Here is a 15,417-nt window from a genome sequence, read left to right on the forward strand (position 1 = left end):
ACATAGCGGCGTCGAAAAAAAGTAGTGAATCCGTCAGTCGAAATACCCCGTTGTATAATCACGACGAGTCGGGGATAAATATGAATATGGCTCGCGCTCGGGTTATCGACGCGCGCGGTATACTCTCTCGAGTGTACGGCTCGCTGAATATACGTCATCCGCAGTAGTGGACTGTCGATCGCCGTCGCGACTTGTTGACGATCGCTCGCGCACGCTGCAGTGGGAGAGAGAAAGAGAGTTTATCATCATCCCGCGCGGCATGGCTCGCTGTCCGCTGGTCAGCGATTTTCGAGGCGGAGGAGATGAGCCGAGTGATCGTAGCTGCTTCTACTGGTGCTGTGATTTTCAAAGTGTCCGTTCGTAATTCAGAGAGGTAATCGCGCGTCGCTGTCCCGTTGTTGTTGTTTTTCCTGCCTGTCGACTCGGTCATCGTCGACAAAAGTTTATCGAGACGCAGAGCGTATCGGCTTTGGTAACGCGAGCCTTGATTTTCCACTGCAGCGAGAAAGGCTTTTTCGGGGGATTTCGAAGCGGATGCTCTCTCTCTCTCTCTCTGCATCGACGATTCTATAGAATTTTTCGCGCGCGGCTCGGAATATTTCTCGATATTTTCCCCCGCTGATAGGTACAGCGGCGGAGAGAGTTTCAATTTTCGAAAAATGTCCGCGCACACTTCGGACGGGCCAGTTTTTGTTATTATAAAAGCTGCGTTACGCAACGCGGAAAAATGCAAACTCCTTAAACACGCTGGTATACACAATAATAAGAGGCATACAATCGCACGAGAGCCTTATGTAATGCGACGAGTACAAGTGGTACGCGCTGCTGCAGCAAGTAACTTTACAAAATTTCGCCATTACAAATTCGCGATGCAAATATTATGATCTACTTTGCTGATGTCGACGATACAGCAGCGGTGGCGGTTCGAATATCGGTGTGCAGACCGCAAAGACCTTTAACTCGCGAGATCGAATGTGCAATCGGCGCAGGAAACGCGTCGTTGCATCTTCGTCGTTTTACACGCTCTGGGCTGCAGTGTGCGCGAACCGCGATCCGATGTGATTTTTTCGCAGTTACGTAAAATGAGAAATAACGAAAATTCATATTCGCGCTGAAAACCGAGGCAAGTACGTAACTCTGTTTTCAAACTCAGCACCATTCGGATCGACTCGATCGCTCGAGCGGATGAAAAAAATCGAGAAACGACACATCGAAAATAATCAATCGTGCAGTTTCCAATCACTCGCGCTGCTGCTGCTTACGGCCGTCGGCGAGCGAAAATCGCGCGAATATTAAATTAGCGTCTCCATGACGATGTGCCGGTTCGCGGCCGCAAAAGCTCAGTAGTCCGCCGCAGACCGTCCGAATCTCTTGTGTAACGTTATACACGCGGAGGTGAAGAAGTGGACGCTCGAAAATCGACTGCTGCGGCCGGTGGATATGGTCTGTTGTGCTGCGGTGCGATATCGTGTGCGGGGGATACGCGAGGGATTGGAGTTTTGGCTGCTGCTCTCTCTCTCTCTATCCCTCTTTCGAGGAGGTCTGTGGATTTGCTATTTCTAGTCGTCGGAAACATGAGAAAAAATAAGAAAAGTAACGCTTCTCTTTAACCTTGACGTATAAACGTCGGAGAATATGCAATTGCGCGTGTACACGCGATGACCTTTATTCGGCTAATCTAATCAAGCGCGGGTGATTATATTTATTATACTTAGCCCCGAATTAGCAAACGTATGCTGTCGATGCGAATATGAAACGACATAAGTAGCACGTAGATACCGGCGCGCGGCGGTGTTAACAGAAGCTGCGGCAACTGCTTCTACTGGATTGACGGATAAATTAGCGACGCACGTGTTCCCACTTCGTAAAAGGGGTTTCTCGTCGTCGGACTGTTTAAGCTATTTCTACATGGCAAACAATAATCTGGACGTTGAAAGACGTCAAACTTGAAACTTGACCTCCAACGTCGTATTAATCCCGTGCGCGACAGACATTGAACTCGTTAAAATTCGTCGGCAGTCCTATACTATCTCCTTTCCAAATAACGCGTTTCGCAACGCGTTCATCTCGATGGAGCTTGCAGAAAAAATGCCCGCAATCGCCATTCTTCCAGAGAGCACAAGATACGCTGTGCACAGCCTAATTAACGCGGTGACAAGGAAAACCGAAGAAAAAAAGAACACTGGCTTCAGCCTCGCGCTTATTAATCACCAATCAGAGCGTCGCCAATCCGAGGGCGTTATTATTTCGACAGTTCGGCTAATTAAGGCCCGTCGCATTATCGGAGCCGCGCGCGTGTCTGTGTGTGTGTGTGTGTATCCCGGATTTATCGGGAGGAAAGCTGTGACAGTGCGGCATTGGTGCGGAAGCCGAGCAAGTGAGCGGAAGCGGGTCGCGAGGGTGATTAGTTTATTGCTATCGTAACATAGAGTAACGAGAGGAGGACGACCTGTTAGCCGTGGAGATGGGATTTGCGACGAGGCGCTTGTTTGTAGTGTTTCGCCGGAGTAGGATTAGTTTACCGAGAGTTTTTTTTTTTTTTTCGTTATTCAAATAAGATGCCGGTAAAGCCTATTCAGTCGAGATGTGGCGGGAGTTAAACAGAAGCTTCTACCCGTACTATCTCCCGGTGCGCGAGCGCTTGTAAGTCATGCAGAATGTGTGCTTGATAAGAGCGCACACTCGATGCAGCTCGCACTTAATTAATCGTCGCGCGACGATATTTACCGTGGAGCAGAGGAAGATAAAGTGCGCTTACGCGTTCGCGCAATAAACATCTCTCGCAGGCTCAGAAAATTCGCAATTTCGAAAACGTAAGTGCGTATTCCCGGTGCTTTTATTTCCAGGGCTCGACATCGACGCGAGGCTTGAAAGCTCGCCGGCGAAATGTTCTCGCTCCGCGATGATTCGAGCTCGTCGGGCGTCGACGAGGACTCATTCGGCTGGTGGATTGGTGTCGAGTCACATGTAAGGTTCCCATCACTGGATACTCCGATGAAAGAGCTGCTTTTTTATCATCTTTTTGTCTTCAATATCATTGTTTCTCAGCCGGATGCCACGTCGAAATCCAAATCCGAAAGCGAGCAGCCCTCCTCGTCAATCTCCTCGGACTGTCCTTCGTCCACTACTGCGTCGACGGACGACTGTGCCCTGCGAGCCCGTGATCTGAGTCAGACTGAGACGAGGGAGGAGAGCATGACGCTGACCGCCGACGAGGAGCAGATCGAACTTGGCTCGCTCGACGGCGCCGAGGCTGCCCTGGACAGCGGCTTCGGAAGCAGCAACTCCGAGGCTCGTACCGCTGTCTGCTACACCCCCGAGAGACTAGTCAAGAGCGAGGACTTTAGGATAGTCACGCCCTCGCCGACGTTCTATCCTACGCTGGCGGACCTCGTGTCCTCCAGGCTAGCCTCGTCCAAGGCCTACAGAAGTTTGCCCGCCGACAGGAAAATCGGTGAGTTATAATATGACACTTTATGCTGCTTGGCAAAAGCAGCTCTTTATTTCCAGTATGAAAATAAAGAGTGCGCGAAACCGACAGGAGTCGAGCACCTGGCAGCTCTCCTGCGAAGCCCCTACTACGAGAGCAGCTCGTCCTCGAGGTCGAGCTGCAGAAGGTGTTGCTGCATCAGGTACGGCGGCGGTGAGGTGCTGCTGCACACTGAACGATGTCCCAGAAACGACGAGGAGAGAGTCGATCCGGAGCAGGAGCGGGAACCGGTGCCACTCTTTTCAAGTACTGCTTATTTATTTACACACGATTGATGATTCATCAACCATCAAAGACAATAATTGCCGACTTAGGTACGCCTGTCACAGAGTGCGGCTCGTGTTGCGGCGAGAACAAGGATCAGCAGCTGGCCGACGACACGAGCGGCGTGTCTTCCGTCAGCTCTAGCGCTACGGAGGAAGACGACGAGGACCGGCTACCGAGGCGACTATCCGACGAGCTGGCTTACGTGTCGTTCGAGTACGCACTTGCCGCGCGCGAATCGCAGGTGATTCTATACAAAGATTCCAGTGTTTCGTACACCACCCAAGTACGTCTCATCAACTGCTAATTAACTTCGCAGGGTAACGAAACCTCGGACATAAACGAGGTGGTATCAATCCTGGCGAGCCTGGACAGCGACCCACGTCGTGTCGAGGAACTGCTCCTCGACGAGGACAGGTTTCGCGAGGCGACGCAGTCTGGACACGACAGTCTCACGAGGTTGGCCCTGGCAATCGAGCCCGACGTAGTTCCCATCATTCCGATCATCAAAGTCAACAGTAGCGACGATAGAGGCGGAGGAGTCAGAAGCAGACATCGTTTCAAGCCCTGCCACGCGGAAACCGAGCTCGAACAACTGCGCGACAGGATCGAGAGGCTGCAAGGCTCCAGTAAAGATCTTCACCAGGATGTCTCCTCGCTGAGAAGAGACTTTACGGTAATATTCGCCTTTGATTCAATAGTTGCGCAAAATTAATTATAATCAAAAATATGAGTAGCTCATCAGTAAACAATCGGGAATTGAATTTTATAAGAATTGTTTATTATTACGTATATTATTTAATACAAAATTAAATAATAAATGAGTATGATTGGAACATGGCCTATATCGAGCGATTAATATAATAAAATGTAGGATGCTCTAAGTTTAATTAAGCAACTTAAAACTTAACAATAGTGCGGAAGAATCATTAGTGCGCGACCGAAGTTTCTCTTTTATACCAAATTTATATCAAACTTTACAATATAAAATGTAATTAAAAAAAAATTATCTCAACAGATAGACGAATGGAAGGTTAATCATTTATCAGAAGACATAAACAAACTTCGAAACGAAGTTTACGAACTGAGATACTTGGATGACCTCTTGAAGCTCCTGAAAGGTGAGCTCGAGAGGATTTCAAATCGAAATTGGCCTTTTACAATAGGGCGCACGAAACACGGAACTGAAGAGATAAATCTCGTTGTTTAAACCTCGTGGAAAATCCTTCGCGCGTTCATTAATAGCTACAATTACAATTGTTATTTATATGAGTTATTGTTTTCTTTCGTACGTATTCTATGTCAATTTAAAAATATAGTCCATGACTGTCATTTAAAGCATCGTCGGCAAAAATTTGTTTATGCGACTCGTTTTTAATAAAAATGTTTGCTTTTTTAAGAATTCCTTTTAAATGAGTGACAGAGAGCGATCTTCGAGCTGAATATTTACTTGGAACTTTGCTTCACCAGTTTATTTATACGTATATAGAAATGCATTTCACTTCCAGTTTCTTGATATTCATATATTCATTGTACAAATATAATATATTTTTCTGCGGTACACATCAGTTTAGAGATTCCCTTAAATCAACGATTCGAAACGCACTGTTCCAAGTACACACTCAGCTCTCGATTATCACAATCTCATAAACAGCTTTTTACCCTCGACGAAGTACGATGGATCAATAGTACTGATCCCTCGAACGCTATCATCTATACTTCTGATCTCATGTAACGTCTGTGCGTTGCATGTGCCTGCCGGGGTGTTGCTGTCTTGACGGGTCCTGGCTGTAGCCCATGTTGGCCCGGAAAAATTCTGAGTGGCGAAACATATCGTGCGGTGAGGACAAGGTTGGTAACGTGGGCAACGTCGGAAATAAACTGCTCAACATGCTGTCGGACGAGTATATGCTATTGTTGTGCGGGGTCATTGACGAAGGTGGACACGCGGACATCGAGTGGGCTGGGTTGTTGTTGGTAGGGTGACTGGGATGTCCGTGTCCGTGATCGTTGGAACCTAAGCCTCCGGATCCTCCGAGCATGAACGAACCTAGTCAAGCAAAGACATTTGTTTAGTCAATGTACTATTAGGAGCCGACTTTTTATTTATTGTATTGGTCCTCATATGATTACCTGGGACATTGAGATTTGACGAGCTAGCACCAACTGATGAGCTCAGATTGAGGGAAGGCATCGTCGAGTAATCGGTAGCATCTTGCTTTGAATAAGCATTGTCTCTTAATGTTAATGATGCTCTAGAGTAAGGTGGTGATCTAGGTGTGAGCGAAAGTGGTACCGATTTATCCGTCTTATCTTTTTTGATTCGTAATCCTGATTTACTCCCTGAACCAGCTCCGAAATGCAATAGTTCCAAGTGTCTTCTCAAATTTCTAGACTGTCTTATTGTCGCTCCACACAGCGGGCAAGTTGCTGGCTGATCTGACAATGTTCTTGATTTCGAGTTCCAATCTCCTAGAATAAAAACAGACGTAATCTACCTTGGATACGGAGTTTTTTTATTTTTCTTTAAAAACAAAAAAATACGCGATTTGTTGCTGGTTATAAAAAAGAACCATACTTTCGTAACTTTTAAAATTTATATTAAGTGTTTACGCTTTTTATTTACAAATCCAAGTAAGAGTAGATACAATGTACACGGTTTGATCATAATTAATATATCTTTTAAATAAATGATTCGTGTGATAATAGAACTATTTATATTTATGATTCGCCGTTTATAAAATAATAAGATGCACTATTTTAAAATAAAGGTGTAATGATTAACAAACTAAGTAATAATAGAAATTCTTAAAACAAAACTACAAGTGATTTACAGAACCAGTAATAATATAAATAAATCTACAAAACGAAGATATTGTGTTATAGTGAACGGTATACTATAACGCAAATGACTCTACTGTTCGTGACTTTTATGGGTTTAGAGTCAAATCTGTTCGCACAAAACAAAAAATCATCTGGTTTGTTGAATATAATTAAAAAGCAATATAATATATAAAATTCCATGGGCGCAAATCCCTTACTCTGATACTTTTCTTATAAGCTAGTCATTACATCTTACATTATTTCTTATGCACTAATCTGGAAGATTTATTAATATAATTATTAACCAAAACGCTTAAATTTTAAACATTCGTTTCATGTCCTAAAGACCAGGTAAAATTATCAAAGTTACAAGCTAGACTTAGGTAAATATTTAAAAGTGTCTTTGATTTGGTTGATTACAACAGTCAATTCAACCACACAATTGTCACTTTAAAAACGACATCGTTAGTCTTTCCAAAGCACTAGTTTTCACTTTGCCACAAATACATAGTATTTACGATATGGGTAATACAGTATCAAATATAAATGTATATCCAATGTGGCATAAGTACTCGTGTCAGTAAAAAAATGAAACGAGATTATCAGTCTATGCATGATTTGCACAATCAATCCGTTTCCTGTTCAAAAGTCGAAGTAAAGCCAAGGTACTATTGTATAATCTTCGACTTTATCTTGAGCTTGGTTTTCTCCTTTTTTCATCTGGCCACCGTAGGTGATGAAATGTTGCTGTGTGGGGACACAACGTTAGAAGCCTGCGGCGACGGAGACGGCAGTGGACTCGGGTTGCACACGATCTGTTCGCAACTGCTGCCTCCACTTTCGTGTCCAGAGTAACCACTTAAATTAACTTCTGGTTTAACTTCGATGGGCATAGACTCGGATGACATCATTTGATGGTTCGGGTTGGCCGTAAAGCGGTACTTGCACGAAGACAGCAGATGTCGACGCAAGTTTCTGGCTTGGCGTAACGTTGAACCGCACAGCGGACAGACGCCAGGACAGTCTGATGCTCCACGTATCTTCGTCGACTGTGTGGACGTTGTTGTTGTTGAATTGTGAGCTGCTGGAGGAGATTGTACCGAAGTACTAGACCCTGGAGAGTATGCGACGTTCGCGATGGCTCCAGGAAACTGCGGTATATGTAGCGGTGAGTATGGTTGCATCGGCATTAGATTGTGTAGATGTGGTTCGCTCTCTGGATTGGCTATCAGAGCTGACGGGTTGTGTTCGACAACCGGATGTACCAGTTGATGTTGCGGCAGAGGCGTCGGTATATGATGATGATGATTTGCGTGTTCCGACCGTTCTTTCGCTGTTAACAGACACAAACACAATATTACCATTCTGAGGGCTGAACTGACCTTTTCGTCAAAACATAAGCCACGCCAAATTTCGTAACTCCACTAGCAAATCCAATTAATATGCAGTTCAACCCATTCGATGGTTGTGCTTGTGTCCGTACTTATTATAATTAAATTGAAATAGGAATCCTACTTAGGTACATGTTCATTTTTTTCCCAGCAACCATTACAAAACGTGAAAAATTTGCGGACACAAAACACAAGTTTCAATGGATAATCCTAATATTTGAAAAAAGTCTATCAAGATGCTTACCTTCATCACCTAACTGACTGCCATCGTCTCCATCTTTGTGGCCGTAATCCACGGATCTATTGTCCTCAGAATGATCATCGAGTGATCTTGTCTCAAGGCTGGAATAGCCTCTTTTTGGCCATTTACCACCTCCGCCAGAGATCTTCCTCTTCTTCTTTCTTCGGATTGGTAGATATGAATTCATTGTGTCTCTGGTTACACTAGGATCGTTGCACCCGGGAATCGCAGAAATAGGCACCTGTTCACCTTTCTGGATGATGAAAATGTTAACAAATTAATGCTGTATGGGATACAATTTTGCGTTGTTGGAGGAAAGATATTTACCTGTGTGAGGATAGTCGGTGGTGTTAGGCCGTGAATGCTGAGGCATTGAGCTGCCTGCAGCAGCGAAGGCAACTGTGAGGGCTCCACGCTTATTTGTCCTCGGTACACGAATTCTAAAATAGCCTCCAGTTCATTTGCTCCAATGCCTGCTAGCATAACCACAGGATGCTGACATGGTGTACTCTGTGACATAAAAAAGAAGCACACATTTAGTACTCTTGCAAGTGCAAAAAGCCTTTTGGAGTTTCCAATTCAACTTACAAACGAGCACACAGTTAGCAGTCCGATTGCTAGCACTAGACACGAACAAATTCTACAACGATTATACAAGCAACCACATGGAGATAAGTTTTCTAAAAATAGCAGATCTCTGCATGAGCACGAGACCGAACACAATGTCTATTGAAAGAGGCTTTAAATAATAGGCATAGATGTCATGTTATACAAAAGAAGAGACTCTCTACCTTCAATATCTCAAGGAGGAATGGACTTGCTGCAGAGAGGACGATTTTATGAGCCGAGAAACGCCGACCTTCAGCTGCTAGAGTAACATCAACCAGATCGCCGTGTCCTCGAAGCAGTTGCACCTGAGAAGTTAGCGACGAACCGAAGTCGCCCCAGGACAGACTGTACTGCTGCTGACTAGCGCTACCCATCTGCAAAATAGAGAAGAGAACATATGATATTTTGGATCTTGTCGCGCGCACTAAAAAGATGTCCCGCGTATGATGTACCCGAGAGCGAACGACGATTATTATCCCTGCAAACGCGAGACGCCTTCGGGCGACCCAAGGGCATTAACCTTAACGAGTTTGAATGAAGAACTGGCAGGAGAGAGAGAGAGAGAGAGAGAGAGAGAGAGAGAGAGAGAGAGAGAGAACAGAGAGAGGAAAAACCGGCGAGAGAACAGTATCGGGAGTGGGGGAAAGGGCGCAGCAGCAGTCTCCACACACGGTATATCTACACCAAATACACTTGATACGTACGCATATATAAAAAATGTTCCATCTCGAAGCAGTAGCTTGTGCAGCGGGAAAGAGTATGTATCCCCTCGAAAAAAGAGTCCTACATAAAACCAGCGCCCGGAGAGGAGAGAGTGCCGTTACAAGAGAGAGCGGCGGTCAGTCTCTCTCTCTCTCTCTCTCTCTCTCTCTCTCTCTCTCTCTCTCTCTCTCAGCGTCGGATTGCACACACACAATCGTAGGTAGACACTCGTATTATAAACTCCCCTCACCCGGCAGCAGCGACGGCGGCGGCGGCGGCAAGCCAGTACTCCGCTCTCCTCCCCCGCTCCCCCTCTCTTTCGCTCCGCCCTCCCCTCACTAATTAATGCCCCCCTCCGGGGAACGGCTCGGATGGCTGCAGCAGCAGCGCCTGAAAATCGTTCGCCCGCTCACAGATGTATAGGTATATATACGAGTATTTATTCTCCGCTAGGAGGAAAATAACGCGACTCAGCTCTGGACTTAATTGTGTACAACAATATTGAGTTAAAGTAAACGACGGCTAACCTAACAAAAAAATGTCGGTGGCTCCTCCAGCACTCCGACAACGCGTCGCCTTCTGCGTGTCTAGGTATACGTATATTCTTATCTGCCAGCGCACACACTTGGAAAACACAGAGCTATAACGGAGCGACGGAACGCATCCGCGTAGCGGCGACGCTTCGTCAACGGCTCGGAGAGCAGAACGTTCGAGCTGGAGATGCAGTAGGAGAGATAATGTGTTGCAGCAGCGCACTGTACGCTACAGCGGAAAGAAGAAGGGAGAGAGCCAAGAGACGCGCTGCTATGCCGCTGCTGCTGCTGCTGCTGCTGCTCGCGCGGCGGAGAGATAGCGTCGTGGCGCGCGCGAAACGTTCGTGGCGGCGGCGCGGATTCTGAGCGACGGTCCCGTCTACCTTATACTACTAGTCCGGCGCGATCGAAACTTGCACGACGGCGCTGGCTGCACGATATGCGCGGATAAACGCGCATATGTATATACATACATACATGTGGCGTGCCTGCGTGTATATGTAGCAGCTAGGTATATACGCGTATATGGCGCCGCGAGTGAGTGAGCGAGAGCGAGAGAGAGAGAGAGAGAGAGCATAGGGTATTGGTGTATAGGTACTTACAGAGGAGAGACGGCAGCGGCGACGCGACGTATGCGGGTAGAGTAGGTCTGTCTGGACTCACCTCAGTCGCAGCAGCGACGGCCACGCGCAGTAGTCTTTTCCACGTAGACTCGATAGCCGGGTGAAAGTCGCGGGTCGTTCTTCTCGACTCGAAGTAGGCTAAGTCGCGGCCGTTATTGAGGCCAGGTTAACGAGAGAAAGAGAGAGAGAGCCTCGAATCGGTCGCCGTTGGAACGGTGCCACTCCACGATACGTACTGCGGCTTCCTCTCTTTCTCTCTCTCGCCCGGGAGAGACTCTCTCTCTCCTCTCTCTATCGTATATTTCTCTCTCTCTCTCCCTCTCCCGCATTCTCTCTTCTCTCTCGCTCTCTCTCTTTCTCTCTCTCTCTCTCTCTCTCTCTCTGGCTCTCTGGCTCTCTCTCTCTCTCTCTCTCTCTCTCTCTCTCTCTCTCTCTCTCAGTCGAGAACTCGCCGATCTATATGTGTATGTGCGCGCGCGCGAGCGAGAGAGAGAGAGAGAGACTAAGAGAGCGGGAGAGACCTACCTACAAGCGCAACTATATAGGTATACATATATATATATATATATATATATATACACACAAAGAGAATGAGAGAATCGTCGAGAGAGCGAGAGAGAGGCGAGGGGTAATTCGACGAGGAGTTTTTTCACGGCTCGGCAAGGGGAGCGCGCGCAACGCGATACGACGAATCTCTCTCTCTCTCTCTCTCGGCTCTCGCCTACAGCCATGTAATATATTTGCGAGAGCGAACGGGTCAGGAGAGTGGCTGGCGTTGTGCGTATGTAACGGGAGAAAAAACGGTATATCGAACGCATGCAATGCAACGAGTGCAGCTACGAGGTGCAATATTCTCTATTACTCACACATCGATGGGCGAAGAGGCGTAGAAGCTGCCGTTGGAACGACGATCCCACTGTGTGGCCTAGCCGTTATAGCGTAGCAGTCGTCGTAGTCGTCGTCGTCGTCGAGGAGAGCTCGTTCTCTCTTTCTCCTCCCACCCTGACTGCTGCACTGTCGGAGCTGGCCACCTATACCGGCCGCGCGACCCTCCTGCCCCCTGCCGGCGAACTCGGCAATTCGGCTTCAGCTTTTTTGCGCGTTTTTCGACTTTTTTGCGCACATAAGGAGAGCTTGGGCTATATATAGGTATACGCCCGACTGCGGCGTCGTCGTGTGTGCTACTGCCGCTGCTGCTCCTGCTCCGCCGCCGCGTCTCCCGGCTCCGTTCTCCGTGCGTTCAGCGCCGCGTCTTGAGAGTGGAAGCGTTGTTTGCGCGTGTTGGGACACGAGTATGGCGAGGAGTAGGTGTTTGTTTGTGCACGAGGAGGGGGGGTCGTTCAGTTACGAGCTACGAGTCCGCCTATGAGGCTCTCATTGCCAATTTCAATGTTGCGAATAGAGAGCGCTTCCTGGACCTAAAATGTTTCGCGTATTTCGGCGCAAAGTAAATACGTGCGCGCATGCAAAGTATATATTAAGAGGGCTCGAGCACTACGATTGTTAAGACGGATCAGGCGCACAAAGCTCTGCTTACTCGTCCTTTCCAGGTCTCCGAAACGTGTTGGTAAATGGGCAAATTTACCCATCGCAGACGTTGTTCTGGGAATGAATGTACGATAATATAATAACAGAGCCTCTGCGAATATACCCTGCTGGCTCTTTACAAAATGAGGAATTCTTTTATTAATCTATACTGCGATCGTGTATAAAATAATTCGTATAAAAAATAGCGAAGCATATACGAGTTCGGATTATACCGCAGCGCAGTGTTCATAGCCTTTGGGATAGGGCTCGTTGCATGTATAAATACAATCACTTCATGTTGGAGATGATGAAGTTCAAGAAGTGCGTAACTCGCGAGTATATGCCGGGAAATTGGGCCGTGGCGCACTTCGAACCAGTCGAAACCACTCCGATGAGGTAATAGGTCGTCTGCTTGGGCCACATGAGTGGGCCGCCGCTGTCCCCCTGTAAAACGTGCGGGAGTTCATTGCATGCAGGTGTGAATTAAATATAAAATTATTATACGAGCAATTCCGCTCAAGATCTTACCTGGCAAGCGTCCTTTCCACCGTTGGGCCAACCCGCGCATAGCACGCGCTCGTCGATGACGACCCTCTTCGCCGCGTAGTCTTTTTTGCACTGCTCATTGCTGACCACCGGAACCTGCACCTCTTGAAGGACGTCCGATTCCTCGCCCTCTGAGGTGTACGTTATTGTTTTATTTTTCTTATTTAATGATGGCAGAGAACGAGTTATTATTATCATGCTGCATAGCGCATACCGTAAGACGTCGCGCCCCAACCGGCCACGAACGGGTACGTTCCTACGAAGTCGCGGTTCCTAAGATTCTTCTCGATGGGCAGACAAATGGGATGGATGGCCTCTGTAGGAGATAGATCGGAATTATGCAGTGTTAAACGATCGAATATGCGAGCTTTTCTTTTCGCGTACAACGTACTGGTGAATTCAACGTCTCGGTCCAGCCTCAAGATAGCAATGTCGTTCTCCTTCGAGGTATTGTTGTACTCCGGATGGACAACGTAGCTCTCGACGATGACGTCAATGGGGTGGGATCCGTCGTCGGTGTTCTCGAGGTCGTGCGCACCCAGGCGTACCTGGTAGCTGACCTCCTCGTACTCCAAACAATGGGCAGCCGTCACGACGTGCCTCGAGGATACGAGGGTTCCACCGCAGCTGAATATGAAGTCGCCGGAATCGTTGCCGAAGCGAAAAGCTATTGCAGCCATCCACGGCCAGGCATCTAAAAAATTATTTTTAAATAAATTTAAGCCCATTAAATTTGAGGATAAAAAAAAAATGTCGCCTACTCAGCGCAGCATCGTTCCCGCCGACAATTCTGTTGTGAAGACCAGCGCTGTGACCACAGTGAGGTGGCAACAGTGGCGTGTTCTCGTCCTTCGGCAGCTCCAAAGGACAACAGACCATGACCTTGAAGAATCCGAAGGAACAGACGGAGGAGAGCATGGCGCCGATGCCCATGATGGGACGATTCGCGACATAGTCGTGGAGCGACGCGCAGTCCCGAATCCTCACGCAGACTCCCGGGGCTCCGGTGTTGCTGGTGCAGCTTTCTGGATTTCGGGCAACGCGAGGCGCTATTTTAAATATTTGAACGCTTCGATGCGTAAGTGTGTATGGTGAAGACAAGGTTAGGCAAAGTTCAGGTGATCGAACGCGATACAATATATCAATAAGGAAAGTGAGCAGGGAAACTGTGTGTGTGTGTGTGTGTGTGTGTACTTAATAACGAATTATCGACGAGAGCTTGTATTATGTAGACGCTGTAAATTAAACATCGAATTCCGCGCGAACACGTAAACGATTTTCGACTGATAACGAATACTGATGATTTTCATTGAATAATCGAGCGATTACGGAAACTTTGAAAAGCCTTATATATCGGGAAAACAAACTCGGAAAAATACTTACGTTCGGCGGATATAGTCTCCAGACAAAAAACTCTCATCAACAAAGCAGTGAATAAAAAACTGCTTCCGACGCTCGACTTCATCGTTGAAACTGTTTTATTGTGCACGAGCACTTAAATGAATTAATATTGCTCTGCATTTTACGATAATAAGTACAAAAGAAATATGTAAAGCGAAAAACAAGTTAAACAAACAACTTCATAAATGCACAGTTTAAATATAAGTTAAAATTTTTGTGGAATATTTAAAATGTATAAAAATTACCTATTTGCGTTCGCGTGAATGTATATATAGTTTTTCCTTAAAACGAATTCCTCGAGAATTCGCTGCGGCAGCTGAGGCGCCGCTGGAGTATCTAAGAAATATTACCGGGTTCGCCTCTCTTTAAATACTATCGATACTGGCCGATGTGTTAACATCTGTCGACGCTTTATTATAGTCGCATCATGCATTAACTTATGATTTCTGAACTTGGCGCGCATGCATAATGATAATAATAATCTAGCCTAGTGTTGAGGCACAAATTTTCAATTGTTTAAAATTTCTCCGCGGAAAGTTGTGGCTAAAATACAAGCTAGTCGTTAAAAACAGGTTCTCACTTATCAGAATTTAAACTTCCAAACTATTTGACGCAGTCAACGTGCGTCGTTCTTTGTAAAATTACGCGCAAGTATACAAGATAGGGCGCGATACTATACAGGTCAATTCGCATATTCGATGTAGCGGCAACTCCCGACATTTTTACATAAAAAGGGCCTATCCGATGATGTAAGTTATCTCGATTTTCGCGAAAAAAAAAAAATATATATATATATATATATAGTAGTACAGCTGCACGTATCCATGCTTATTTGCAAAAGATATCTTACAATCAGTTTAGTCGAATAGATTAAAGTTATAGGCTGAGGAAATATTGTTAATATACAGATAATCCAGCATTACTTTCAACGAAGTTAATTTCTATGAAATTCAAAGTCATTCTATCTATTGTCTTTCCTGATGGGGTTTTTTCGCACATGCTGAGTTATCCTTATGTGTCATGTCGCACACTTATACAATATATAGGCGTGTGATAACGCGTATTTTGACCATAGCTCGGTGACTTCGCAAACACAAACGCGAGTATTGACAATACGGAGCGGAATATTTGAATAATCGGACGAGCAAAGAAATGGCCTTTTGAATCGAACTTTAAGCTTTTTTCCAACTACTCTATGTAAAATGTATGCGTACAGCATAATAATAATAATAATATGGCAGAACTTTCTCTCTTTTTTTGCACCTAC

The 15,417-nt window shown here is 46.2% G+C and overlaps 3 protein-coding genes across 19 annotated transcripts; 1 reads left to right on the plus strand and 2 right to left on the minus strand.

Annotated features, from left to right (window-relative positions):
- The first annotated feature begins 112 nt into the window (after positions 1-112).
- Positions 113-5,156, plus strand: LOC100118808. 5 transcript variants are annotated; one of them, XM_001602644.5, is made up of 7 exons: positions 113-373; positions 2,847-2,967; positions 3,049-3,454; positions 3,542-3,736; positions 3,805-3,998; positions 4,074-4,430; positions 4,773-5,156. In XM_001602644.5, exons 2-7 carry the CDS (start codon positions 2,887-2,889, stop codon positions 4,962-4,964), a joined length of 1,425 nt encoding a protein of 474 aa, XP_001602694.1. In that variant the 5' UTR covers positions 113-373; positions 2,847-2,886; the 3' UTR covers positions 4,965-5,156. The 5 variants fall into 5 exon arrangements, with proteins under 5 accessions (XP_001602694.1, XP_016838307.1, XP_032453418.1 ...); XM_016982818.3 differs by having other exon boundaries at positions 125-373; positions 3,820-3,998; positions 4,773-5,153; XM_032597527.1 differs by having other exon boundaries at positions 155-333; positions 3,820-3,998; positions 4,773-5,153.
- Positions 4,514-11,938, minus strand: LOC100118733 (transcription factor GAGA). 10 transcript variants are annotated; one of them, XM_031924303.2, is made up of 7 exons: positions 11,543-11,938; positions 9,001-9,192; positions 8,537-8,719; positions 8,213-8,462; positions 7,306-7,910; positions 5,888-6,248; positions 4,514-5,804 (listed from the first exon to the last, which is right to left on the minus strand). In XM_031924303.2, the coding sequence occupies exons 2-7, from the start codon at positions 9,190-9,192 to the stop codon at positions 5,482-5,484; spliced, it is 1,914 nt and encodes a 637-aa protein (XP_031780163.2). In that variant the 5' UTR covers positions 11,543-11,938; the 3' UTR covers positions 4,514-5,481. The 10 variants fall into 10 exon arrangements, 7 of the variants coding, with proteins under 7 accessions (XP_031780163.2, XP_031780157.1, XP_031780159.1 ...); XR_004344666.1 differs by lacking the exon at positions 11,543-11,938 and adding an exon at positions 10,717-11,050 and having other exon boundaries at positions 5,888-7,910; XR_004344667.1 differs by lacking the exon at positions 11,543-11,938 and adding an exon at positions 10,656-10,937 and having other exon boundaries at positions 5,888-7,910.
- Positions 11,939-12,322: 384 nt separating this feature from the next.
- Positions 12,323-14,663, minus strand: LOC100118693 (venom protease). Of its 4 annotated transcripts, none has more exons than XM_031924310.2 (7): positions 14,396-14,663; positions 14,133-14,222; positions 13,511-13,774; positions 13,141-13,443; positions 12,964-13,065; positions 12,732-12,880; positions 12,323-12,647 (listed from the first exon to the last, which is right to left on the minus strand). In XM_031924310.2, the coding sequence occupies exons 2-7, from the start codon at positions 14,212-14,214 to the stop codon at positions 12,492-12,494; spliced, it is 1,056 nt and encodes a 351-aa protein (XP_031780170.1). In that variant the 5' UTR covers positions 14,215-14,222; positions 14,396-14,663; the 3' UTR covers positions 12,323-12,491. The 4 variants fall into 4 exon arrangements, with proteins under 4 accessions (XP_031780170.1, XP_031780171.1, XP_031780168.1 ...); XM_031924311.2 differs by having other exon boundaries at positions 14,133-14,243; positions 14,396-14,659; XM_031924308.2 differs by having other exon boundaries at positions 13,511-13,798; positions 14,396-14,644.
- Between the last annotated feature and the right edge of the window lie 754 nt (positions 14,664-15,417).

This window comes from Nasonia vitripennis, chromosome 2, assembly GCF_009193385.2.
Source record: "Nasonia vitripennis strain AsymCx chromosome 2, Nvit_psr_1.1, whole genome shotgun sequence".
In the NCBI taxonomy this organism is placed as follows: domain Eukaryota; kingdom Metazoa; phylum Arthropoda; class Insecta; order Hymenoptera; family Pteromalidae; genus Nasonia; species Nasonia vitripennis.

What these genes read in the sequence shown, in the direction of transcription:
- LOC100118808 (XM_001602644.5), top strand. Translation starts at nt 2,887, where the DNA reads ATGTTCTCGCTCCGCGATGATTCGAGCTCGTCGGGCGTCGACGAGGAC. An exon ending in GCCCGCCGACAGGAAAATCG is followed by an intron (nt 3,455 to 3,541) that starts GTGAGTTATAAT and finishes CGAAACCGACAG; the next exon opens with GAGTCGAGCACCTGGCAGCT. An exon ending in CGCTGAGAAGAGACTTTACG is followed by an intron (nt 4,431 to 4,772) that starts GTAATATTCGCC and finishes TTATCTCAACAG; the next exon opens with ATAGACGAATGGAAGGTTAA.
- LOC100118733 (XM_031924303.2), bottom strand. Translation starts at nt 9,192, where the DNA reads ATGGGTAGCGCTAGTCAGCAGCAGTACAGTCTGTCCTGGGGCGACTTC. An exon ending in TCCTCCTTGAGATATTGAAG is followed by an intron (nt 8,720 to 9,000) that starts GTAGAGAGTCTC and finishes TTTATGTCACAG; the next exon opens with AGTACACCATGTCAGCATCC. An exon ending in CAGTCAGTTAGGTGATGAAG is followed by an intron (nt 7,911 to 8,212) that starts GTAAGCATCTTG and finishes GTCTGTTAACAG; the next exon opens with CGAAAGAACGGTCGGAACAC.
- LOC100118693 (XM_031924308.2), bottom strand. Translation starts at nt 14,214, where the DNA reads ATGAAGTCGAGCGTCGGAAGCAGTTTTTTATTCACTGCTTTGTTGATG. An exon ending in GGAGACTATATCCGCCGAAC is followed by an intron (nt 13,799 to 14,132) that starts GTAAGTATTTTT and finishes TATTTAAAATAG; the next exon opens with CGCCTCGCGTTGCCCGAAAT. An exon ending in GTGGAAAGGACGCTTGCCAG is followed by an intron (nt 12,648 to 12,731) that starts GTAAGATCTTGA and finishes CACGTTTTACAG; the next exon opens with GGGGACAGCGGCGGCCCACT.